The 27,974-nt window shown below is 43.4% G+C and overlaps 2 protein-coding genes across 2 annotated transcripts; one reads left to right on the top strand and one right to left on the bottom strand.

The window, feature by feature from the left end:
• Positions 1 to 203: 203 nt before the first annotated feature.
• On the top strand, positions 204 to 27,974 carry LOC311056348 (voltage-dependent calcium channel gamma-4 subunit-like; the record flags this gene model as incomplete). The annotated part of the gene is made up of 4 exons (XM_084072912.1): positions 204 to 432; positions 23,786 to 23,869; positions 24,755 to 24,895; positions 27,445 to 27,974. 4 exons carry the CDS (start codon positions 204 to 206, stop codon positions 27,972 to 27,974), a joined length of 984 nt encoding a protein of 327 aa, XP_083929038.1.
• On the bottom strand, positions 18,725 to 19,501 carry LOC311055733 (NFU1 iron-sulfur cluster scaffold homolog, mitochondrial-like; the record flags this gene model as incomplete). The annotated part of the gene is made up of 1 exon (XM_084072001.1): positions 18,725 to 19,501. One exon carries the CDS (start codon positions 19,499 to 19,501, stop codon positions 18,725 to 18,727), a length of 777 nt encoding a protein of 258 aa, XP_083928127.1.

The raw sequence follows: 27,974 nt of genomic DNA, 5'->3' as shown, positions 1-27,974 counted from the left end.
CAGAGCCAGAGCAGCGTAGCAGAGCGCAGCGCGGAGCGTGGACGCACGAAACATGCCCAGAGAATCCGCTCCCTGACGCTCTCCTCTCCTCCAGCCGCGGGGTTTGAACCGTTCAGGTGCCTCTTCTTCGTGTTGTTGTCGTCGGACGGACATGATCCATCATTCTTTTTGTCGGAATATATTAGTATGAAAGCTTGGCCACCATGGCGTGGTGTGAGCGCGGCGTCCAGACGCTGCTGGCCACGGTCGGGGCTTTCGCCGCCTTCGGCCTGATGAGCGTCGCCATCGGCACGGACTACTGGCTCTACTCCCGGCAGTACATCTGCAACCAGACCGCCACCAACAGCACGGCCGAGGACCCCCAGCCTCAGCCCAGGACCAGGCGGGGGGATCTGACCCACTCCGGCCTGTGGAGAGTCTGCTGTATTGAAGGTAAAGAAGCGACGGATCCGTATGGGTCCAAACGGAACCATAGCCTCATTGATTGATTGACTGAGTAAATGATTGATTCATACTTTATTAACAGTTTGCAAAAAAGTAAAGCAGCGATGGATGGATATGGGTCCAAACGGAACAGTGGTGGAAAGTAACTAAGTAAATTTAGTCAAGTTGCCTATACTTCAGTTACAATTTTGAGGTACTTGAGGTACTTTGTTGGAGTATTTCCAGTTTTCAGTACTTTTACTTCTACTCCGCTACATCTCAGAGGCAAATGTACTTTTTACATTTCAAATTTGAAAACTTTAGTTACTAGTTACTTTGCAGATATACATTATTATATTAACATACATTAACCACTTTAGCTCTATTTTATACATAGGCTCACTCACCGATCTACAAGCTCACAATGCATAGCGATGTGATGGGTGCATTGTGAGCTTGTAGATCTGCTATTTTCAAACATTTTAGTACTTTTACTTTTGCTACTTTAATCGGGGTCCTGTGTATAAATTCATAAATTCCCCACAAACGGGCCCCGAGTCCCGACCCATTGTTTGGGAACCATAGCCTACCCTGTGCGTAAATACGCATTTCGGCCTGATCGAAAAAACAACACAGCAGATCCTATAGCTACTCCATTTTCATTGTATGAATGAACGCGTTGACATTATGTCAGAATCAGCTTTATTGTCATCATCACACGTTTACAGGTGTTTGTTAAGTGGGTGAAATTATATATTTCCTACAAGCACTATTTGTAAGAGACAAGAAGAAGAGGAAGGAAAGACACTGGTCAAGATTTTCTCTCAAGAGAAACATATAACTTTGTTAGATAGATAGATAGATAGATAGATAGATAGATAGATAGATAGATAGATAGATAGATAGATAGATAGATAGATAGATAGATAGATAGATAATCTTGTCATGTGCTGCTCCAGAATACAAAGGATTCAATGAGGAGTTAGAATTGAACCCCTATATGGCTGAAATGGCCCTATATGGCTAAAACAAATGGTTTCAAAAGTACTCTGTATCAGTGTTACCAGGTTTTGTGAGAGAAAAAAAGCAACCTGGTCTATGAAAACAAGCCCAACAGAAGCGACTAGGCTACATGAGCCCTTTAAAGGTACATTGGCTATTTGAAAATAGTACATCTACAAGTGCCCAACGCGTCACAATGCGACCACTGCAATGCGACCACCAATATTTACAAGCAACTTTACAGAAAAACAAGCCCAAAGTCGCTTAAAAAGGCCAGGGACATGGCAACACTGCTCTCTATGTTCAATAGAGGTGGGGTTCACGCCCCTTTTATCCACTTAAAGGGATAGTTCACCTAACAAAATACGTTTATGCCCTATCAATTACTAGTTTATTTGTGTTTGTGTTACATTTGTGATCCTATAATCCAATATTTACAGACAGACAGACAGACAGACAGACAGACAGACAGACAGACAGACAGACAGACAGACAGACAGACAGACAGACAGACAGAGGTATTACATGGGTGTCCGTGGCCTAATATGCATTTCAAACTGGGGGTCCTTGTAATATTGTTATTATTATTATTGATTTTGCAATAATTCATTCACGACAATTACAAAATCCTACACTAAAATATAAACTACATTACAAAGTTCATCAAAGTACTTCATTCAATTTCATGTCAAAACCCCAACCCCACCTAGTACAAAAGTCTAACAATGCATGGATCTCTTTTACTACTATATTTGCATTTGGGTGATAAGCATGTATATATATATATATATATATTTTTTTTTTCCTGCCATCTGGTAACTTGACTTTTAGTAAGTAATGCATAACCATGTCATGACAACAGGTCCCGGAAACCCAAATCTGTATAACCCTGAGATTGTCCATTTTGGTTCCATTTGTACCCTTTCAAGATTTTTAAACTGAAGCAACTCATTTGGAGTCAAGGGAAGTGTGCGTGCATCACCCCTCTCCCCATTCATCTCTTCATTGTGTCTGATGCTGTTGCCAGGCAACCTCCTCTGAAATCGCTATGGAAACATGCCCGGGACGATGTAAAAATAGATTATACTCTGAGTTCACGTCATGTATAAAATGTTAAGGTTTTTCGCTTTTTCACCTCTTCTGTTGGATTTGTTTGTGTAGTTTTTGTGTTGTTTGCGGCTCTAGTCTGGGGCTGGCAGTGACTGTCTTGTTTAGGAGAGACAGATGTTCATTCAGAAATTTGTACTGTCCTCACCTGGATGTTCTGTGGGCTACTTGCAGAGCCATGTACTGTACAATCGTCACTGTCGGGCAGAAACCTTGTATCTCCATATTTCTTTGTAATTTTTTTAAAGATATTTTTTGTGGCTTTTATGCCTTTATTTGGACAGGACAGTAGGCTGACAGGAAATGGGGAGAGAGATGGCAAAGGTTGTCTGGAACGGGAGTCGAACCCGCAACACGCTGTCATGCTGGATTACCAGCTTATGTGGTATGCGCCTGGACCGCTGGGCCAACGGACGCCCCATGAGGAAGTTATTTTTCCCAAGGGGCGGGATCAAAACAATGGCCCTCGACGCAATTGGTTAGACCTACCAATTACAGTCTCCCATATTCGAATACTGGGCCCTGATTGGTCACCCACGTCTTCTGGAGCAGGAAATGGATTCTCTATGGAGCGGTGCCAGACCCAAATCGCAGAGTGCCATTTTTTTTTTGCACTCGCAGATTCGTCTGGTCCCATGGGCTATGTGAGACTGTAGTGACAGTGACAGAGTAGCACTGTCCATGGTCCTGAGTGACAAGACCAAGCTCTGTCCATGGTCCTGAAACACAAGATCTATCTCAGTCCATGGTCCTTCAAAGACAGGTCCATCCTGAAAGACTGGACCAATCTGCAATGGTGGAAGAAGTACTCAGATGTTTTGTTTCACCCCTGAATGCGGACGCTGCTTTAAGACGTTAATTAATCATTTCAAAGCCCTGAAGCGATGCCTCACATAGACCCCCCTCCCTGCCTGCCCGTCACACTGCATCAGCAGGGGTTCTCAAAGTGGGGACCCACAGGGGTCCTTGAAGGGGTTCCAGGGGGGGTCCCCGGTGAAATTAGTTAATATAGCATCAAAATCAGTTTAACCACTTTAACCCCTAAATACATCGGCTATTTGAAAATAGCCCATCTACAAGCTCACAATGTGTCACGATGAGACACGTTGTGAGCTTGTAGATTGGGTACAAGCTCTTATATTAGACCACAGACACCCAGTTTGATATTATATTAAACCACAAACCCCCAGTTTGATATGAATTAGACCCAGAGTCCATTTGGTTCCATTTGCAGACTATCAAGTGTTGTCACTTTTAATTGACCCAGAGTCAGGCTTGGTCAGGCAGCCGTTTACGATGAGGTCACACAGTCCAAGGGTTAGAGACCCTCGCTTGGCCCCAGAGGCCAAATGTCCTGCCAGCCAGTCATATAACCCAGTTCTGATTGAGGCCATGTTTTCACTTTTCTTACGGATACACGTCAACCATTTCTAACCTTATCTTCATATAATTGGTCCTCATTAATGCTCATTATAAGATGGCACCATGTGTTCTGGGCTTGATCACTCTGGGCTGTGGACAGGTCAGTAACCTGCCTACTGATCACAGATCAGGGGAGGTAATCTGAGGATATAAGAAATGTTAAACGTATAGCATAAAATCATAATGAATTTTCCTGACCATTTCTAACTAGGTCCTTTAACCACTTACACATTGTGAGCTTGTAGATCAGATTGTAACACAGCTACTGTAGCACAGATAATACACACACAGCATCACTTCTTTAGCCCAAAGAAAACACACACACACACACACGCACACGCACACGCACACACACACACACACACACACACACACACACACACACACACACACACACACAATGTCACTTCTTCCTGTGTGCCTCTGGTTCAAACCACAGGCCGTTGGATGACAGCGCTTCCTGTTGTCATGGAGACTGAAGTACAGAGCAGAACACAAGGAAGCACACAGAGTACCCCCCGTCCGTCCGTCAAAACAAACAAACACACACGCACACGCACGCACGCTCACACGCACACACGCACGTGCATGTGCAGTACTTCTTCCATCAATAGCTACAGGGTTAAAAGGTATTGCAGCGACACATCATTCTGTCTGTGATAATAAACACTAAATTGGGTGTAACACAATCATGCACCTCTTTCCACTAGGGACAGTGGACACAACATGAGGTCCTGGAAGCTTAGCTGACACATTAGATGTCCTGTAATAAAAAACACAGGATTTGGTGTGACACACCTCTTCACAGACACAGGATTTGGTGTAACACACCTCTTCACAGACACAGGATTTGGTGTGACACACCTCTTCACAGACACAGGATTTGGTGTAACACACCTCTTCACAGACACAGGACTTGGTGTAACAAACCTTTTCACAGACGTAGTGTGAGGTCCTGGAAGCTGACACATGTACGGTCCAATTCCCTGCAGAACAATAGTCAATAATAAACATCAGAAAAAAACAAGAAAAAACAGGTGCTCACAGGAGATATAAAAAGGTAACTATAGTAAAAAGTGTCAATGGTGCTCATGGATCAAACAGGATCAAAACATGTAAAAAAACAACAGGGCACTCAGGAGTAAAAAGGAGGAACAGCCTTGATTTATTAAAAGGCAGCTGCCAACATTTTGACCTCTGAAGGTCTTCACCCTGATGAAGACATGTATATATAGTCCCTTGTTCAACAAGTGTTTCCTTTTCTCCTACTGGCTATATACAGCACATTTATTTATGTGTGTATTTAATATCACAGTTCAAATGAATTACACCGTCTAACAGGACCGTAGTCTGCAGTGGCTGAGGAGGTGGAGCAGCCGCTTCATGGGAATCGGCAAGGTTCTCGGTTCGATCCCCGGGTCAATCCCTGGGTTGTATTGTCAGAGTGTCCTTGAGCAAGACACTGAACTCCTAACTGTGTGTGAATGTAATGCACATTGTAAAGTGCTTTGGAGGTGCTATATAAATGCACCCTTTACCATTTCAGTCAGAATAAGTAGTTTAAACTACTGAAAGAACTCCAACGTACATAACCACTTAAACCCTATATACGTAGGTGACTAGAGTACCACAGGGATCTGTACTAGGCCGCTTTATTATTTTCCTCTACACCGAATCTCTTTGCCACAAGTTGTGAGCTTGTATAGTTTGCCAATGTTTGCCAAAGGAATATAAATAGCCTATTTTCATGTCATTTCAAGCAACGCAATAGACTATGTAAAGAATGCTACAGAGAAGCATTCATTCTCTCTCTCTCTCTCTCTCTCTCTCTCTCTCTCTCTCTCTCTCTCTCTCTCTCCCTCTCTCCCTCTCTCTTTCATGGAATTACTGAGAATAACACAGAAAAGGGGAAATAATTCACCATTGTTAGCCTAATTAACCGATAAACAAGTGCAACCAAAACAGCACCGCTGGTGGCAGATTGGCAGTTGTTTGTCTCGGGTTGGGAGGCAGCAGTGTTGTTGTTGCCACGCACAGGCAGAGTGCAGGGCCTGCTGTCACTTTGTCGTTCCCGGTATGCAGTGGTGGAAAAAGTGCTCAATTTTTTTACTCAAGTAAAAGTATCAATACTGCAATGTAGAAGTACTACAAGTAAAAGTCTGGAATTCAAAAAGTAGTCATTATGCAGAATGTCTTTTCACAAAGTTTTCAAATGTATAAAATGCATAAAAATCTTTTGAAAATAGCCGATCTACAAGCTCACAATGCGGCGCATTGTGAGCTTGTAGATCGGCTATTTTCAAATGGACGAAATGTGTATCGGGCTGAAGTGATTTTGTAATAATAATCAAAATCTACAAAGTAACTAGTAACTAAAGTTTTCGAATAGTTGTAGTGGAGTAAAAGTACAATATTTTCCCCTGCGATGTAGTAGAAGTAAAAGTACTGAAAATTGGAAATATTGTAGTAAAGTTAAAAAAAACAAAAAATTGTACTTAAGTACCGTACTTGAGTACATGTACTTAGTTACTTTACACCACTGCCTGCATGGCACGCTGCACATGGCACCGCTGCACTCTCGCTCTTTAATTAAAATGCGACCACGACTGAAAGGCCACCAGGGCACTAATTAGCCAGCGGAGACACACTTCCTTCCTTCCTTCCCTCCCAGACACTCACTCTCCCCCTTCTCTCCTTTCTCTCCTCTCCTTGATGTCTTCTTCATGATTACAGGCTATTGTAAAGGAAGTAAGTAAGTAAGCCTTGCCGAGCCATATGGCCCATAGGGCAGGAGCCTGTCTCCTGTTTCTGTAAAGCATGAGAGAGAGCTTGATGTATACAAGTACATCCCCCGTCCATGATGTCCAAGTACACCCCCTGGACATGACACTATAGTTTGTCACAAGTACTCCCCCATGTATGTCACCGGGAGTCCCCAATCCAACCCTTGATGCTGAGTGCCAAGCAGGGAGGCATTGGGTACCGTTTTATAGTCTTCGATCGAACCACTGAGCCACTCAGCTGGTCTCATACTTACAGGCTATCTTGTACAGGCTGTGTTCGTATATACCGTTTGCTTACATAGTTGTGGGTTGGGATACTGTTGTTGACATATAGGACTGAGTGTGTGTATGTTTTATCCTGCATAGTGCACAGTGTTGATTTTGACAGCACATTTTTGACAGCACGTTTTAGTCATAGTCTTTTGAATCAAATTCCCTTTAGTTTGTCATATTTTAGTCGTCTGAAAGTTTTACTGTTAGTCTAGTTTTTTAGTTGACTATATCATAAGTTTTTAGTCGACTAAATCTACAGTTGATTTAGTCGACTAAAATGTATTTTGGCGGTGCCTTGATGGCGTCGTATTGGCTGATTTTACACTTGGTTGCATGCTGAAAATAGCCGATCTATAAGCTCACAACGCATTGCAATCTTGCAGATGTGCTATTTTCAGAGTGCACAAACAAGCAGAAAATGACTTGACTTTTAGTTCTACTGGATCTCTTCTCCACTAGTCCCTCCCTAACATTTCAGTCTAGTTTTTATTTGTTGACGAAATTGTCAATATATTTAGTCTTAGTTTTAGTCATCATTTTTATTTCGTTTTTATTTCGTTTTCGGTAGTCGACGAACATTTTTCGTCATAGTTTTAGTCGACAAAATGAACACTGATAGTGCAGGTTATTTGTATGACTGCACCTCACAGTACTTCTCTAACTCTGTATCTGTATCTTAACTGCTACTAAGTTACTTTCCACCACTGCTGCTGCAGGGCTCCTTTCCCGTTAATATTCAAGTATAAAAAAAGAGCTTAAAAAGGCGCTTGGGTGGCACAGTGGTGAGGTGCCCGGGTTCGAATCCACCGTGGTGCATCCCGCTTTGTGGAGCGTCTATACGAACACAATTGGCCCGTGTTCGGGAGCCGGGTAGGGAGGGTGATAATTGTTACACAGTCCTACAGGCTGGGGGGGGGGGGGCACCTGCAGCATCAAATGATTGGCAGCAGGTAGTGTTGGGCGGGAGGAGTAGGATGAAGGCTCTATGTCCTCATGGTGGGGGCTCCTCACTGGCAGTGACAACACACAGACATGTGTGTGGGGAGGAATCAGTTGGCATAACGACTAAATTGGGGAGAATAAGAGGGTACACACACACTCACACACACACACACACACACACACACACACACACACACACACACACACACACACACACACACACACACACACACACACACACACACACACACACACACACAAAGACTGAATGACTATATAACTACATTGGAACACAGGTCCGTTTCCTGAACAGAACCAGTTCTGGAGGTTTACGACCGACTGCGACGGTGTTCTTGTTGCCCATGGTTTCTGTTGTCATGAAAGCCGTGCGGTGCTGAGTAATGCTCCGCCTCCTCTCGCCATGGCAACCACTTAAGATTCCAACAGGCTGATTTCCATGAAGAGTCCAGCGAGCACGCCTATGTCCCCCCCTCCCCCGCACGCCTGCGCGCATGCACGGATGCACACACACACACACACACACACACACACACACACACACACACACACACACACACACACACAGCGTTGTACTGGAAAGTACGGTACCTAACTTTACTCACATACTGTACTTCCCGATAGGGACAGAATCGTACCTTATGTCCCCCCCAAAGTCAACATTTGACGTTTGGTCAAATCCGTCCCACACAAATATACAGTAGGTTTATACATTCAACATGTCTCGATGTTTAATGAACATTCAGTCGAATGAAAGTACATTTCCAGTAAATGCCAAAGGTTTAAGCTTTAAAATATTGTATTTATTAAAAACAATTCATGTTTCTATCTACTACAGAGGCTGAGAAATCCTGTAAAGTTATTTTTTTTTCCAGAAAACTTGTAGGATTTAGAAGGCGTTTTTAGAATCAGGTCCAAATGGGTTCAGTACAATGATCAGGTACTCTTCCCTCCCACACACACACTCACACACACCAGTTAACCCATTAAGACTGGGAACGCATCTGTGTCATTTTTAGATTTCTTTGGCTATTCAAAAATAGCAGATATACAAGCGGTGCCGTATGAGCTTGTAGATCCCCTTTCTACAAGCTAAAAAAATAATTATATATATATATATATATATATAATATATATATATATATATTATTTTTTTTTAAATATTTGAATATACAGTATATATATATATATATATATATATATATATGTATATATATATATATATGTATATATATATATATATATATATATATATGTATATATATACATATATATATATATACATATATATATATATACATATATATATATATATATATATATATATATATATATATATATATATATATATATATATATATATATATATATATATATATATATATATATATATATATATATATATATATATATATATATATATATATATGTATATATGTATATATATATATATTGTTTTTAAAGCGAACATTTGTAAAATCAAATCTTTGTTTCTGGGGATTCTACAAATAAATCTAAATCCTACTGCAACAGTTCTTTTTAAAGGTATGTTGCTATAATATTATCAGTGGTTCTCAAACTTGTCAAGGACCCCCAAAATGATATGCATTTGTCTGCGGACCCACACCCCCATCTCAAAATATTTTGTTCCAGGGACCCCCACCAGAAGCAAAGATTTGAGTTAAAAATGTATATATTCAAAGATTTGCACACATTTTCACGATTTTTTAATAGCCCAAAGAAATCAAAAAAATGACGCAGATGCGTTCTCGGCCCTAATGGATTAAGTAGTGAAATATTGCATCATCAGCATACCACTAGAGCTGCACAGCCTCTGGAGGATAATATCCATTCAATAAATACAGACAGAGGTTCAGCAGCTACAACCTAACAGATCTGAGACAAATGAGGACAAAATAAGGACAGCTACACTACAGCTATTCTGTGCTGAGCTGTGTTGTGTTGTCTACACCAGTGGTTATCAATCAGTGGTCTGGGGACCACCAGTGGTCCTTGTCAGGGGCGTCATTTGGGGTGCCAAGTGTAGCATAAGTGTAGAGTATGTTAATATAATATAACTTATACAATTGGGGTGGTTGTGTTTTGTCTTCGTGCTCTTCTATTGAGACATTTAGATAGTGTCAAAGGTCATGTCTCACCTAGACACAGGATCTGACACAAATGTTTACCTGATGTCCGGTCAAGATTCAATTTATCCCCTGAGCAAGCAGGCAGGCTCTATTAGCTCAATGGTAAAAATGTCAGCACTTGCGCTTGGGTTCAAATCAAGGAGTGGAGAGGAGAAGAGAAGAGGAGAGCATTATGTTTGATTAGTGCTTTAAACACAGAGAGAGAGAGCACTGTTACTGGAGCTTGTCAAACACGCACGCACGCAAACGCACACACTCACTGACAAACACACTCATCTCTCTGAAAAGTTTGTGTGTGTGTGTGTGTGTGTGTGTGTGTGTGTGTGTGTGTGTGTGTGTGTGTGTGTGTGTGTGTGTGTGTGTGTGTGTGTGTGTGTGTGTGTGTGTGTGTGTGTGTGTGTGTGTGAAAACTACAAATTATGGAGCATGCACAAAAAGAAAAACATTTCACCCACTTCTTTACACCAGTAAACCTGTGACGTGACAAATAAAACTGTGTGCGTGCATGCCTGAGCGCGCACACATGCATGTACAAACTCTCATCTCTCGTAGAAGGAGGTAATGTGCTGAATTTAATGAGTAAAAACTGCATCAGTGAAATCGTTCAGAACCTGTAGTTCAGGATTGATGTTTAGATTGAAAAACAGCAGTGTGTCTGCCTTATCAAAGATTCAGAGAGTGTGTGTGTGTGTGTGTGTGTGTGTGTGTGTGTGTGTGTGTGTGTGTGTGTGTGTGTGTGTGTGTGTGTGTGTGTGTGTGTGTGTGTGGTAGTAGTACTATACTTGTGAGGACCAAATTTCACGACGTATAATTAGAGAAGTAGACAAGAGAAATGGTTGTTTTATGGTTAAATCTGTGTTTTCAGGCTTACAATTTGTAAAACAGGGTGAGACATTTACAGGTCAGGTTTAGCGGTTGGTGTTATAGTTTTTCCTATTTCATGCTTACTGTAGTTGTGCACTGATGTCACACCTAAAAATGGGCGATCCACACGCTTGTAGATCTGCTATTTTGTCGGATTTAAAAAAATATATTTTCCAATGCTGACCCAAGATATTCATTTCCTCACAGCAGGTATAGTAATAAAAAGTGCACGTGCGCATGCATGTGTGTGTATTGAAGTTTAGATGAAAGAATTAGCATTTTGTCTGCAGTATCAGCCGTTCACTGTTGATATGGAGTGACATTTGTTTAATTAAATTGTCACCAGGGTCACTTCTTACTTCTTCTTCAAACAGCAGCCCTGCTGTGTGGAGTACATACCGTATACATATGTATTCATGACATATGGACATATTTACATATTGTCACTGTCAGACGCAAACCTTGAATCTCTATATTTCAACTTTTCATTTTTTCGTTTTTATGTCCAGAGAGATTTGTCACATAACACTTTACAGGTGTAAAGCAGTGGGTGAAAGTATTAATAGCTTGTTAAGGGATAGCTCACCCATTTTCTATGGATTAGTCACCCCATGGAGACTTCAATTCATGGATATTCTTTTGTTTTTGTCGCATCCCTAAGCCAATAACTTGATGACCGGCAGCAGTTCCGGTAGGAGACACAAAGGAGACTCTTTTTGTCTCCTACCGGAACCGCTGCCGATCATCAAGTTATTGGCTTAGGGATGCGACAAAAACAAAAAAACATCCATGAATTGAAGTTTCCATGGGGTGAATAAAAGATCATTTTGGGGGTGAACTATCCCTTTAAAAGTAACGGCTTTGGACATACAAGTTTTCAGGACTGCCTATCTTAAAAGTCGAAGCATTGCCTGCATGAAATCAAACCTAACTACACATGAAGATGATTGTGCTCATTGTTCTAGTTTTGTTTTCTACATGTTGTTTGTTTGTGTTCTTGCGTCTGAGACCTCTCTTACTGACTGAAACAAACAGGTATTTATACACATGGGAACATGTGCAAGTCATATGACAATCAACACAGGGATTGGCTGAACTAAAACAAGACACAGGTGGAAATGATAATCACAGGGCAGGTGAGTCAAGACAGACAACAGTTACAAGAACAATAGGAAACACTAGGACAATACTTCAAAATAACGTACCAGAAATACATGAACACACTACAAAATAAGATACAGAATGATATACAGATCGTGCATGACCAGTTTGAGCAGAAGATAAATCGCTGGGTTTTGTGATGTTCCATATTGGCAGTATCAGCTTTGTGTTGTGAGGCGTTGTGAGCTTGTAGATCTGCTATTTTAACAGAATGTTACAGAAATAGTCACCCCCCCCCCCCCACTCTAATCAGATTTAATTAGCTCACTCTAATACAAAATGCAATTAGCTTTTCAGTAAAAGTACACAGAACCTGATCACTACCTTAGGACAGTGAATGCAGGTCATCCTAGTATCAATACATTAATAGAACAATAAAACTCATAGAGTAACAAGCAGGAATTGTGAGAAGACAGAAGATGAGTGGCAATGGTAAAACAACACTTTTTGCAGCTTTGTAGCTAAAGTAGCTATGTGCATGTTTGTAGCAGCTACAAACGTTGTCCGTCGCTTTGTATCTTCATGTCGCTGGCTTCAATTTAAAATGAATGGTAGCCTGTAGCTTTGCATCTTCATGTCGCTGGCTTCCGTTGAAAGGTAGCCTGTAGCTTTGCATCTTCATGCCGATGGCTTCCATTGAAAGGTAGCCTGTACCATCGTTGCTGCCAGTCTGAACGCAGCATTACACCCAATCCAGCCCATGATGCCGAGTGCCAAGCAGGGAGGCATTGAGTATTATTTCTATAGTCTTTGGTATGACCCGGCCGGGGGTTGAACCCCGACCTCCTATTCACCTGTTTCCTAGGCTGTGTGTTTTCCACTTCCTGTCGGATTTCATTGGATATCATTAGTCATCTGACCAGTTTCATTGGATTTCATTGGATCAAATCGACAGGAAGTGGAACACACACAGGAAGTGAAAAGCCTAGGAAACAGGTGAATAGCCTCAGGGTGGACACTCTAACCACAAGACCACTAGTCTAAGCTAGTGCTTTAGAGAAAGGGTAAATAAAAATACAGACCTTTGTTTTCTGGCCTGTCTATCTTTCTGTCTCTCATGCCTGTCTATCTGCCCCCCCTCCCCCCTGTCTCTCTCTCAGTGAAGGACATTTCTCTATTGTCACAGAGAAAGACATCAGTGAAGGCAGACTGATGTCTAGAGCAATGGAACGCTACTGTTGATTTATAAATGCATGCCATGCTGGGTTTGATCCCAGCTGTTTAATTAACACAAACTGTCTACTGTCTGTGATTGACTGATGGTATCACATGGTTTAATAAGTAGCCTGGAACAGCTCTCTCTCTCTCTCCCTCTCTCTCTCTCTCTCTCTCTCTCTCTCTCTCTCTAATGCGTCTTACTATCTTTCCATCTCATCCACCTCACCCCCCCCCCGCCCCCCGCTCTTCTTTCATTTCCTTCAACGCTGTCAACTCCTGAGTATCGACTTTGTTAACCCTGTTCTGTACAAACCAACCTGTATGGGTCCGTTTTGCACAGTGTCATGGTTAAATGAACACTGAGAGGATTTGACTCCCATGCGCCCCAGCCCCTTCTAGTCAGTATTCAGACATTATCTTATTGTTATGGAAGGTGCATCAGACTGTTAGGGCTGGGCAACTAACCACAAATACATAGAAAGCAATATTTAAAAGCAATCACAGACTCAAGAAGCACATGTTTTATTCTTTGTGTCGATTCCAAGAAAGACTATTGTTCATAATCGACAAAATTAAATAGTCTGATCAACGATTACACCCTGTATTATACTTCCTTAATGGTGGCGCTAGGGATGTCCGATTTTATCGGCCTCCCGATATTATCGGCCGATATTAGCATAAAAATTGATATCGGGAAAATATCGGTATCGGTTTTTGAAAAAAAAAAATTTTTTTTTTTTTTTTTTTTTTTTTTTTTTGGCTTTATAAATAAGTTACAGGAGTTCTTACTGTATATGGTGTGTGTGATATGAAATTTGAGCTTACCCTAATCACAATAATCCCCGCATATATCGGTATCGGTTGATATCGGTATCGGTAATTAAGAGTTGGACAATATCGGTATATCGGTTATCGGTAAAAAAGCCAATATCGGACAACCCTAGGTGGCGCACACAGAAATAGTGAAAAGTCATATCGCCCAGCTCTACATCAGACAGGGACAGTCCACGCGCACATGGACGTGCACACGAACGTGCACATGCTCGTGCTCGTGCGCACCCTCCCAGCCCCAGGCAGTCGGCTGATAAGTGCCGCCCATAAATCACCAGGTTGGAGGGCTCCGCTCATAATCAGGTTCCCCAAACAGACGCAATATTCCTTTATTACACTCACACACACACACACACACACACACACACACACACACACACACACACACACACACACACACACACACACACACACACACACACACACACACACACACACACACACACACACACAGAGACACACACACACACACACACACACACACACACACACACACACACACACACACACACACACACACACACACACACACACACACACACACACACACACACACACACACACACACACACACACACACACACACAGACACACACACACACACACACACACACACACACACACACACACACACACACACACAGAGAGAGAGAGGCTGTCAGACCCTTTTGCGTAGGAGGGGAGACAGGGGCGTCAGACAGACTGGACTGTGTGTGTGTGTGTGTGTGTGTGTGTGTGTGTGTGTGTGTGTGTGTGTGTGTGTGTGTGTGTGTGTGTGTGTGTGTGTGTGTGTGTGTGTGTGTGTGTGTGTGTGTGTTTGTGTGTGTGTGTGTGTGTGTGTGTGTGTGTGTGTGTGTGTATGTGTGTGTGTGTGTGTGTGTGTGTGTGTGTGTGTGTGTGTATGCGCGTTCGTGCGTGCGAATCAGAATCAGCTTTATTGTCACATCACAGGTTTACAGAAGTAGAAAAGTGTGTGAAATGTTTTTTTCGTGCATAGTTCGTGTGGGGGTTGTCTTGCCTTGGGCATTTCTTGCAAAGTAGAAAAAATAGCCGATCTACAAGCTCACAACATGTCACGTCGTCATACAGCCTCACACAAAAGTAGGAAAAATGTACGATATACAACAAAGACGCGTTGTTTTTGTTGTCACTAAAGTGATAGTGGTTACGTCTGTCTGTAACCAACCAATGAAAAGACTGCATTGTAACACAGGTTCTTTTTCCCATTCTTTGAAAAGTAATGGTTTTGGACATCCTGTATATGAGGTTTCTGCCTGACAGCGATGATATTAAGGCAATAATAATAAGGCTGGGATCCAGAGGGTTAGAACAGAAGCAGCAGCAGGAAGCTCCAGGAGAGAATCATTATGCAGGAGCAGCATATTAAGGCAATAAGGCTGGGATCAGGGTGGGTCGGCTTCATGTTCACATGTTCAGAAAGGCCTGGAGGTACCAGTCACCGGTAAACACCCACTTATTTAAACTCAGGACTTTTTTTTGTGTTATCCTTCGAGCCCAAGTGTATGACTGCACCCGAACTGATTGCATTTCTGTCTAATAAAGTATTCGATCAACCCATTAAGACCTGAGGTTCCGATTCAACAAAATGTCTTCTAAATCCTAACAGTTTTTTTTGAAAAGAACGTATGTTGCTATGTCAGTGGTTTTCAAACTTTTTCATCTCAAGGACCCCAGAATGTATATGTATTTGGCCTCGGACCCCCATTCCAAAATATGTTGTTCCAGGGACCCCCCAGAAGCAAAGATTTGAGTTACAAATGTTTGCTATAAAAATATATATATTCAAATATTTGCACACATTTTCTCAATTTTTCAAAAATAGCAGATCTACAAGCTCGTAGCGCGGCACTCGGTGCCGCGCTATGAGCTTGTATATCTGCTATTTTTGAATAGCCAAAGTGTAAAATAATGCTTTTTAGCTCAAATCTAAAAATGACACAGATACGTCCCAGGTCTTAATGGGTTAAATGAAATATGGAGAGCAGTGGTGGAAGAAGTAATCAGTGTGTGCAATACCACAACATATAACAAATATAAAGGTATACATTTACAAGTAAAAGGCATATATTAAAACTTTTCTCTTTGTTTGGCACATAATCATAATATAATAATAATAATCATTTGGCACGGATGGAATTAAAGTAGTATGCATTAAGTTTCTATACTTAGCGCTATTACAATGACAACTCACTTTTCAAGGTTTTAAAGAAAAATACCATGAACATGTTGTTACTGTTATATTATCATTAATGTTTTGCCAATTATTTGGGAGCCCACTTGCAATTTAATATCGTCGTGGCCCACCAACGGGCCGCGGCCCACAGGTTGATAAGCACCTCTTTAAATAGTACACAGCCACACATGCGGACGTCTGATTTGATGCTAATTAATTCAATTCATTTATTCGATGCCCCTCATTACGCACAAGGACCTACTCAACGGACGCAAGTGTGGCTGGCTCTTTAAAAGCTGTGTCATGGACCATGAGCTGGCCCCCCGAGGGCTCATGGGAAATGAAGTTTTGACAGGTTGATTCTCACTGGTGTAGTCTTTTACTGGGAAGGCTGTAGTTCATTTTAAGTCTTGTTGATCGTGTCTGTGCGTGTGTGTGTGCTGTGGTTTGTGTGTGTGTGTGTATACGCTTAACTTCAACCTCGTGAACATTTTTTCAAATCTTTAAATATTTTGTATTTCGTATACATTTGTAAAGCTAAGATTTAAGTTACAAATGTTCGCTTTAAAAATATATACATCTCTCTCTCTCTCTCTCTCTCTCTCTCTCCCCCAGACAGGGGGATTCCCCTTTAGGCAAGTGGTTAAGATGTTGGCTTTCCACGCAGGGAGACCAGGGTTCGAATCCCAGGCGTTACCAACAGCTCACTGGTGTCTGAATTTAATATGCAAATGATTTCCCACAGGCTACACAACGATAAATGCTGCACACGCATATGCACATACGCACACACACACAATATGGGTGGAGGTGGTGAGTGTGTGTGAACGTGTGCTCAGTCACAGCCCTAACAATGGTGAATGAATAACGTATTGTGTGTGTGTGTGTGCATTAACACGCTGCCCTCTTCCCGGTAGACATCATCATATTGTTTACACAACCACTGCTCTATAGATTATACGCTTAACTTCAACCTCTTTGCGCCTACTCTGTCTGTCTGTCTGTCTGTCTGTCTGTCTGTCTGTCTGTCTGTGTCTCACTATACGTCTCACTGCATCTCACTGCATCTCTCTGTCTGTCTGGCTGTCTGTCTGTTTGTCTCAATGAATCGCTCTGTCTGTCTCTCTGTCTGTCTCACTGTTAAACCAAAAACGGGTGGGTTCCAAAGGCTAGTCTCACTGCATCTGTCTGCCTGTCTCTCTTTCTCACTGTGTCTCTCTGTCTCACTGCATCTCTCTGCCTGTCTGTCTGTCTCTCTCTCTCTGTCTCACTGCATCTCTCTGCCTCTCTCTCTCTCTCTCTCTCTCTCTCTCTCTCTCTCTCTCTTTGTAACACTACTGGACAGTTAATGATGAGTTCAATATATGGAGATGCAAAGCACTCTCTTTCTGCAAGGATTTGAACACACCTCTATGACTCTGTGAAGGAGAAAAGCTGCTCCCATTCTCCAGTTCATTATGATAGTCCAATATATTAGTCTTTTTATCCTGACACACATTGTGCCCATTAAGGCCTACGGTTCCAATTCTACAAAATGTCTTCTAAATCCTTTTTCTGAAAAACATATGTTGCTATATAACATAAGTTTATAGCAACATATGAAGCTAATCTTTGCTTCTGGGGGGGGGGGACGACGACAAAATAGCTGATCTACAAGCTCATAGCGCGGCTATGAGCTTGTATATCTGCTAATTTTTTTTTAATAGGCAAAGAAATTACACAGATGCGTTCCCGGATTAAACCCTGACACAATGAAGAAACTGCTTCAGTAAGCATCCATTGATTTGTACCACGGCCTGACACAATTATTATTACCTGATCACAATTACTTTGAGTAAATCGCTATCATTTTTGCATAGCTGTTGGAGTTGTTTCCATTCACCTGTTTAAACATAGCTGGAAGAAACGAACAGAAACGTTATTTCCACATCGTTGTCCACACATCTATTTAACCTCTCTCGACCTGGTGTACCTATTTTGGGCATTTAGGGAAAATATTGTGTTTGTTGAAATGTTCAAAAATAGCAGATCCATAAAGCTCACAACGTGTCGCGTCATATTGATGCCATATACTGTAGACATAAGACATCATTTTAATGTCATATGGACAATGACATCATATTGATGTCATACTGTACAGGCATATTACATTATATTGATGACATTCAATCATCAGGGATCTCCATAAAAGGGTCACAGACAGACAGACAGACCCTGGACCCCATTATAGGCCCGTAGCTGTCCTTAGCCTGGAGTTTAATACATTAAATATTTTCAGAAGGGGGTCTGCGGCCTTGACATGAAACAGTTTGAGAGCCACTGATCCACGTCATCCCCATGCATGTTCTCTAGCCAACAGTTCACAGTCAGTCATCCGGAATCTGTCTTTTATAGACTCAAGCCGAGGTCATTTCCTCCTCATCATCATCATCATAATCCTCCACTTGCTCGACTGACAGTACTTCTGGGACGTAGAACTGCAGCATGTTCTGAATGCCGCTCTTCAAGGTGACGACGGAGCTGGGACATCCGGCGCAGGATCCTTGCAGCTTCACTTTTACCACGCCGTCCTCAAAGCCCCGGAACACCACGTCTCCGCCGTCCTCCAGCACCGTGGGCCTGATCCGAGTGTCCAGGAGCTCTTTGATCAGAGAAACCACGTCGTCGTCGTCTGACGGCGCCGTGTCTTCACGAGGAACGCTTCTTCCCTCCTTGACGACCGGAAGTCCCGTCGCGAAAAAGTCCATGATGGCGGCGAACACGTCGGGTTTGAGGACTTTCCATTCCGCGCTCGAGTCGTCTCTCTTCGTTACGGTGATGAAATCGGGGCCGAGGAAAACGCCCTTGACTCCGTCGATTCTGAACAGGCGCCTGGCCAGAGGCGAAGCGGAGGCGTCGCGGGCTGCCGCGAAATCCATCGTACCCGATTCCAGGACCGTGCATCCGGGCAGAAACTTCAGGCTGTTCGGATTGGGCGTGTCCCGGGTCTGAATGAACATGGTCCTCGCAGAGATGAGGGAGAAGGGAGTCTGTGGACGTCTCTCTGCGACTCCGGCGTTCTGTGGAGACCGGTGCGATCCGCTCCCTACGAGACGACGGGAACATCGGAATACGTCCGACGATAGCAACGTTGGAATGCCCAACAGCCTCCTGAGCTGCCTGCAAGTCGCCATCTTTGTTAGGTCCCTTGTTCTTGTTCACCCAAGCCTTTATATGTTTTTCTCACGCATCACACAGACGTGCGATCGATGACGTCAACGAGCGCGGTGAACGACACTTCCGACGGCGACTTGGCGACCGCCGACGGTGTAGCTCACTGGTTCTCAACATGGACTCTCAAGGGTCTGTAACTGAGTGTGTACAACTGGAACCAAATGGACCCTTACAGGTCAATTTGGTTAGCATATCCACAGTTCTGATGTTCACACCTCCAATTTGGAAGACAATTAGCTCCCTGTTGATGGTCCAATTGCTGATGGCTCTTGGTATCAATGTGTCTTCATTAATATTCTCATTAACTCAACAATGAGATCTCCCCCTCAACTCTGTGGTTGATGTAGGTGATCAACTCCATTGTTTAGGTTAGTAATAATATGTGAATAGTTTCAGTTCTGTTGGGCAGTTTAGAAGTTTAACCCCCCTGGATATTTTGTGCTAAGTCTTGCAATCCCTTGTTTTTCATGGAATCTTTATCCAATTGTCCAGCGGTCATTGTATCCCAGACCGCATATTTTTATAGCATCAATCCCATGTGTCATAAAGTGTTGAACATTTAACAAATGGGTATCTTTTTCATTATTAATGGTATATCTATGTTGGCTTATTCTACTTTTTTTCCGATAAAGTATAGTTTTGGACCATGGCGGAGGCGCGCCGACTCAGCAGACCTTGAGGCTGAGGAGTCGCGCCCGAGCGCCGCCAGGCGCGAGTGCCCGCGACGACCAGCCGATGGTCTGCTAGTCGAATCAGCGCCGTCCGAGTTATGTACCGATAGGGACAGAATCGTAAATCTTTTTGGTGCGGACTGCGTTTGCCCCACTGACTGCGTTTGTCCCAACTGCCACTCAAAGTGACTACTGGCCAACAGCCTGGATGAGGCAGACTATTTCTGTTATTAAGGCTTTGTGCTTTCTATCAGACTGTGCAGGGCAGAGGCGTCTAATCTCTGAGTTAGGGTAACCGCATACCCTGGAGAACTTTAACTGTCATCTGGGGATCCCCCCAAAATCATTCGGGGACCCCCTGGGGATTCCGACCCACAGGTTGAGAACCACTGTTATAGCTTATAGTGGCAGTGTGCACGAGACATCTGGTGTTGATCGGTCCAGTGGGTACTATGGAGGGAGAGACATCTGTCTGTCTGTCTGTCTGTCTGTCTGACTGTCTGTCTGCGTGTCTGCGTGTCTGTCCCTCAATAGGCACACGGTGTAAAAATGGAACATTTGAGATATTTGACATGAGACAAGAAAGTTGGTGCTGATCTGTCCAGTGGTGTGCAAGATTATCTCCACACACACAGACAACACAGACAAACACAAAAGGAGACATCCATTTTGGCTTACTATTATCAGATCGTATATTGAGGGTATATTATGTTGGGTGCATTTATTTTGTTGAATGGACTGTTCCTATGCATCATACATACATACATACATACATACATACATACATACATACATACATACATACATACATACATACATACATTTTGTTTTGTCTCTGTTAAATACACAGACTAAACTGTTCCACATTCTTTATCTTATTATTTTGAAAATAGTAGATCTACAAGCTCACAACGTGTCACACAATGATGCGCTGTCAGCTTGTATATCTGCTATAAAGCATTGCTTATTATAATAAGCAGCATTGAAGCTGCATGGTTTGCGGCTTGGACAAGGATTGTTGCGTTCAGCAAGATGCAGCGGATGGTTCCTGCGCATGCACATACACTGTAGTGTATGTGTATGCGCATACATACCAGCATACACACACGCACAGTCACACACACACGCACGCACGCACGCACGCACGCACGCACGCACGCACGCACACACGCACGCACGCACACACACACACACACACACACACACACACACACACACACACACACACACACACACACACACTCTAGCAACATGATGCAGTGGGGCCCCGGGGGTCCGCAGTGGGGCCGCCCCAGTCTGGGAGACACATCAAATGACGATCACACAGCTCAGTGCACACACACACACACACACACACACACACACACACACACACACACACACACACACACACACACACACACACACACACCCAGACAGGAGGGCTTAATTTCCGTCTGGGGGGAAAAACACACACACACACACACACACACACACACACACACACACACACACACACACACACACACACACACACACACACACACACACACACACACACACATGGTGGTGTGATTAAAAATGCATTATGAGCTTGTACATCGGCTATTTTCCGGTGCTGTGCTGTGTATCTGCACATATGGTTATTATGCCCTATTCACACATTCATACATGTTTCTCCTTTGTTGTTTTGTGCTGATTCCGCTGTTGCTGCTATAGAAACTCTTCACCAGGCTTTTTTTTTTGTAATTCAAATTATACATATATATATATTTATCTTTTTTTCTAAAGGGTACAGAATGTAACTCTGGTACAATGCAGCATATAAAACAACATTTGAATACTGCCAGACAGTCCATACAATAAAAGCACAGCCTAGCAACAGTGGCGTGCGCAGACATTTTGAGGGGCAGGTGCTCAAGTAAATTATACTTTTATTTGTTGACTTGGTCTGCTCTTTTTTTCCCTCTACACCTATACCTCTTTGCCAAAAATAGCCGATCTACAAGCCTACAACGCCTCGCAGCGCGAGGCGTTGTGGGCTTGTAGATCTGCTATTTTTGGCTAAAGTTCTCTTCAGTAAAGGGATGCTAGGTTTCGAGTGGTTATGGTAAAAAGAAAAATCATGATCACATAAAGAATTGGCGGACCCCCTGTAGTAACTCTGAGGACCGCCTAGGGGTCCCGGACCCCCTGTTGAAGACCCCTGCTGTAAACTGAAGGGAAAAAAAACACTTTTTTTCTCTCCTTTTTTTCAAAAGGGCTCTTCTGGTCAAGAGGGCAAAGGGCAGGTGCTCTAGCACCACCTAGAGTCTATCTGTGCACGTCCCTGCCTAGCAATCACAATAAAACATATTGGTGACATAGAATACATCTCATATTCGTCTGAGGATATGAAGTAGAGCTCTGACGTTCTATCAGATTCTATCTTTTCGTTAATTTAAGATTCATATAGATCCCACACCTGTCCCGTGTCTCTTTCATTGTTCCATCAATTTCCACCAGGCTTTTCCTCTTATCTTATCTTAGATTGCGTTATTGTCATGTTGAGAGATTGCTCATGTATTTTATCATCATAGCATTCATTGTCTCCACCAGCCAGGCCGGATGGCCAAAGGCCGGAGACTATATATGTTTTCACTCATATCTGTCCATCTATGTGTGTGTGCGTGTGCGTGTGCGTGTGCGTGTGCGTGTGCGTGTGCGTGTGCGTGTGCATGTGCGTGTGTGCCAGAAATGTTTCAATGCAATGACCCCCCCATGTATTTGCAAATACAGCTGCAAACACACCAGATGTCATTGTGATTGACAAGGACAGCAGAGAGGTCTTCCTAATGGAAGTTGGCTGTACTTTCGACTCAAGTTTAGAGATGATTAGATGAGATGAGATATACTTTATTAATCTCCGAAGGGAAATTGAGGCGTTACAGCAGCATAATGTGATCAAATAAATAATCTACAAGACAAACAGAAACACATCAGACTCACAGATGGACATAATTACACAGACCAGGGCCGACACAGAACCATATGTGTTGAGGGAGAGAGTTCTTATGCAGCATGCAGTCTGATGGCAGTTGGCCATGATATTCGGTCATCAGTCTGTGGCAGATTTTAGTTTTTTTGTTTTTTACATCTTATTTTGATCGTAAAACACATTTACTCAATGTCAGTTTCCAGCTTTTTTTGTATGACTCTGATTTACTATGACACTATGGCAAATTAGGAGTTCACTAGGACAGTGGCTCTCAAACCTTTCAAGGACCTCCATAACTCTGAGAGATGTACAAATGGGTCCATTTGGTTACATTTGTACAATCACTCACTTACACACACTCGTGCACGCGCACACCACACACACGCACGCACGCACGCACGCGCGCGCACGCACGCACGCACGCACACACACACACACACACACACACACACACACACACACACACACACACACACACACACACACACACACACATTGCACAGTGGTTGAAACTGGTTTATTGATGTTGTCCATTTTTGTGCATTTTTGTGTGTGTGTGTGTGTGTGTGTGTGTGTGTGTGTGTGTGTGTGTGTGTGTGTGTGTGTGTGTGCTACAGGCATCAACCAGGGAAGCTGTTACAGGATCAATCATTTCCCTGATGACAACGACTATGACACAGATAGCTCTGAATACCTGCTGCGTAAGTACTGTCTGTCTGCCTGTCTGTCTGTCTGCCAGCCTGCCAGCCTGCCTGCCTGTCTGTCTGTCTGTCTGTCTGTCTGTCTGTCTGTCTTCTGCCTTGGACCCCCACCCATTGCACCCCCCCAACCCTGCGCTGTGATTGGCCACCATTGTACCCCCCTAACCCTGCACCGTGATTGGCCACCATTGTACACTGGTTGACTCTATTCAGGACTGTGATTGGCTAGTGAAACACATGACACATGTGCATGGATTGTGCACTAAAAAAAAACAAATTTATGTTTTTTTTTTAAGTGAATCACCCACTGTGATGACCACTGTGACCACACCGCCCACTTCACACTGGGTGTGATTTTTTTCACTTTTTTCAAGTTACATTTCAGGTGATGTTTTTTGGGGGGAGATTTTCAAGTGGACCCTGATCCAGAACAGGTTGGGAAGCGCTGGCGTAAACATTTTGTTTTTGTTTGCTTTAAAAACGATTAACGGTAGAATCCCCGACCAAACCCTATCGGAAGATTGAAAAATACCATGCCATTTTGTACATGTCGTATCGTCTCTGATGGGTGGAAATGTCTAAAACTGTTACATTTCAGGATGCAAATTCAAAAGCATCAAAAGTAGCAGATCTGCAAGCTCAAAACGTGTCGCTTCACGGCACGCCACGTTTCGAGCTTGCAGATCTGTCATTTTGATGCTTTTGTTTGACACTGTAGGATGATGAAGTAGGGCGTTAATTTAGGAAAAAACACAAAGTTAAAATATGGTGATAAAAGGGTATATGGAGATAAGAGGTTTCTGCTCGACAGCAACGCAACGATATGTTTATCCCTGTCTCCCTCTCTCTCTGTCTCTCTCTCTCTCTCTCTCTCTCTCTCTCCAGGTATAGTGCGTGCCTCCAGTGTGTTCCCCATCCTCAGCACGGTGCTGTTGATGCTGGGGGGTGTGTGTGTGGGGGTGGGCCGCGTCTACAACAAACGCAACAACATCCTCCTCACCGCCGGCATCCTCTTTGTAGCTGCAGGTGAGTCTAACTCTTTCGGATGCCGATTTTATGAATGGCGTTTTACATTTATTTTACCAATTTTTAACCCTGCCCTTAAGCCAAAAGATTCGATCTACAAGCTCACAATGTGTTGTGTTGTGAGCTTGTAGATCGGTTATCTTTTGCTGCATACCAGTGCTTAATTACGTATAAATTAGGCATACTTCGACTCCAACCCCAACTCCTAAACCTAACCTCTAAATGTCTAATCCTAACGCAACCTGAATCTTTATTATCCTTATTCTAACCCTAAACCAAGCCGTACTCAGGTTTTAACCATTAAACAATTTATCATTATCAGATTCCATTTATCTTGTGAGGACCAGGAAACTGTCCTCAGGATGTCTATTTCTCAATTTCTACTACTTGTGGGGACATTAATGGCCCTCACACGCATAGCAATACAAATAAACACATAGAATGAAAGTTTTGGTTCTGAAGTTTCTGCCAACAGTTCAGAGAGAGTTTCTGGTTGGTGAAAGACAGCTCGCTCTGTGTGTGCTCGCGTGTGCGTGCGTGCGTGTGTGTGTGTGTGTTGGTGAAAGACAGCTCGCTGTGACACCGCGGTGCAAAAATACTTTCCCCACAAATCGTGCTCCTCCTCACATTTGGATGCACCCTCCGTGACACGGCTGCCACCGTGAGAGAGAGAGAGAGAGAGAGAGAGAGAGAGAGAGAGAGGGGGGGGGGGGGGGGAGAGACAGAGAGAGAGACAGACAGACAGACAGACAGCGAGATGCAGTGAGACAGAGAGATGCAGTGAGACAGACAGAGAGATGCAGTGAGACAGAGAGACAGGCAGAGAGATGCAGTGAGACTAGCCTCGGCTTGTAGATCTGCTATGTTCACTCTTTTTGAAAATCTATTATCTTATTGAAATAGATTATTTTGTATAATAATTGTAACACTTTTACAATTAGTAATATGAATTGTTGCAGCCCTGTAGATTATTCTATAGTTAAGGGTTCTGGCTCTTGTCATTAAGAGACACTACAGAGACACATGTCCCGTAATCATTGTCACATGAACACTGTCACACAAAGACCAGGGCTTCTATTTGTTCATAACTACATATTTGGGTGACTGTATGTTTTGGGTTGAAAGCCGTTGCCATGCACCTCTCACAGAAAACATATTGTGTGAATTAAACAGAACCAAGCTGGTTACAACTTATCTTTCTGATTGCCATTTATTTATGTATGTTTATTTATTACAATAAAATACAATAACAAAAACGACACGCTTAAATAAAACATTTCTTTTGAGATTCTCTTAAACTAATTTAAACTACTGAACTGTAGGATAGTATACATTCAACAGGTTATTATATTACTGCAAAATAGCATTTGTTCTCAACAGTGTTCAGAACAAATGCAGGGTGTTGAGTCAACAACCTGTTAAAAGAATAAGGCTTAAATAAAAGAAAAACCCAAACGACCCACATAAGTAACCTTTAGGAAAGCAATTAACCTACCAACATTACCATGATGTAAATGTGCAAACCCTGCACCGCAAATGTAATGAGTGCTCCGTGACACTGGCGACCTTTCCCCTGGGTCATTTACCTAGCAGCAGCCTCACTCTGTCATCATTGATTGATTTTATTTTGACAGTTCACTCTTAAAAAAAACATACAGCTCTGCTGAGAAAGCCCAAAACAACAGCATTGTACGTTTAAACAAAAAGTCACTCCACTCGCATCCTCCACTCGCGCATTAGTCTCGCCTCAGAGCGAGGAGGTTAGGATTAGATGCGATTCCGGAGGAATCGAGCTGCTTGTACTGTCAGCCACGTTCCAATTCTAGCTCCTCCTGCATGTCATGTTGTATATTAGACGCTGTGTTTGTCATATACTGTATGAGCTCATTGGGCTGCATGATTGTATAAAGTCAACCCATTACTGAATGTGTTGCTTCAGTAGCTTTTGATCACCGTTATGCATATATAGGGGCACTTTCACTCTCAGACCGCCCAACACGGGCATGCACAGGCATGTCCTATGATTACTCCTTAGGATATGAGCAGATCAAAGTTTCGTCCACTCTAAAACATCCCTTTGAAGTTCGCAACACGGCACGGCTTTAAGACTCCATCTCCCAGACAGTGCAGTCGTGGTTTCCATCCACATAACACAGGGAGACGGTCCATCCAATAACAAAACAGATAGTCAGTCAGCACTTCTGGCGAGGGGACGAGAACAGGCTGGAGTGAACACCAGTTGTACACTCGCTGTTTGACACAGCAATCGGCTTAGAGAGCTCACTCTCTCCATGGTCTCGGCACCTCCAAAAGCAAATTACCATTTGGGACACAAACAACACTAGTGAGCAGAGATTTAGGTATTGGAATTTGGCTTTTGCATTGAAACTCGCTGCTCAATCAGAACTTCCATTGTAGAAACGATCAGAACGGTAATTGGTGGTGTAGGACTCTTCCAAATTGGGCTCAATACCCCAAAATCTGGCATCAGTTGGGGCTGTACAAATGTCATTCTCTTGCTCATTCTCTGTCCGTCCGTTTCCCTCCAGGTCTGAGCAACATCATCGGCATCATCGTCTACATCTCCAGCAACGCTGGCGACCCCAACGACAAGCGCGACGACGACAAGAAATACACCTACTCCTACGGCTGGTCCTTCTACTTCGGCGCGCTCTCCTTCATCGTGGCCGAGACCGTGGCCGTGCTGGCCGTCAACATCTACATCGAGAAGAACAAGGAGTTCCGCTGGCGCGCGCGCCGCGAGTTCATCCGCTCGCTCTCCTCCTCCTCGCCGTACTCGCGGATGCCGAGCTTCCGCTACCGCCGGCGGACCACGTCGCGCTCCAGCTCCCACTCAACGGAGGCGGCGTCCGGGCCGGGTTCGCCGTCAAAGGGCGGGGTGCCGTCCTCTGGCGGCGGCGGGCCGCTCGGCGAGATGTCCATGTACGCCATGGCGAGGGACAGCATGACGGAGAACGCGTACAGCCCCGAGCACGAGGCGGCCGAGTTCCTCCAGGTGCGCAACTGCTTCGCCAACGACCTGAAGGACGGGGCAAATCGGAGGACCACGCCCGTGTGA

Source organism: Gymnoscopelus microlampas, assembly GCF_963454915.1.
Source record: "Gymnoscopelus microlampas genome assembly, chromosome: 11".
Taxonomy (NCBI): Eukaryota; Metazoa; Chordata; class Actinopteri; order Myctophiformes; family Myctophidae; genus Gymnoscopelus; species Gymnoscopelus microlampas.
Note: the sequence above shows the minus strand (reverse complement) of the source record. Positions and strands in the feature narration are given on the sequence as shown.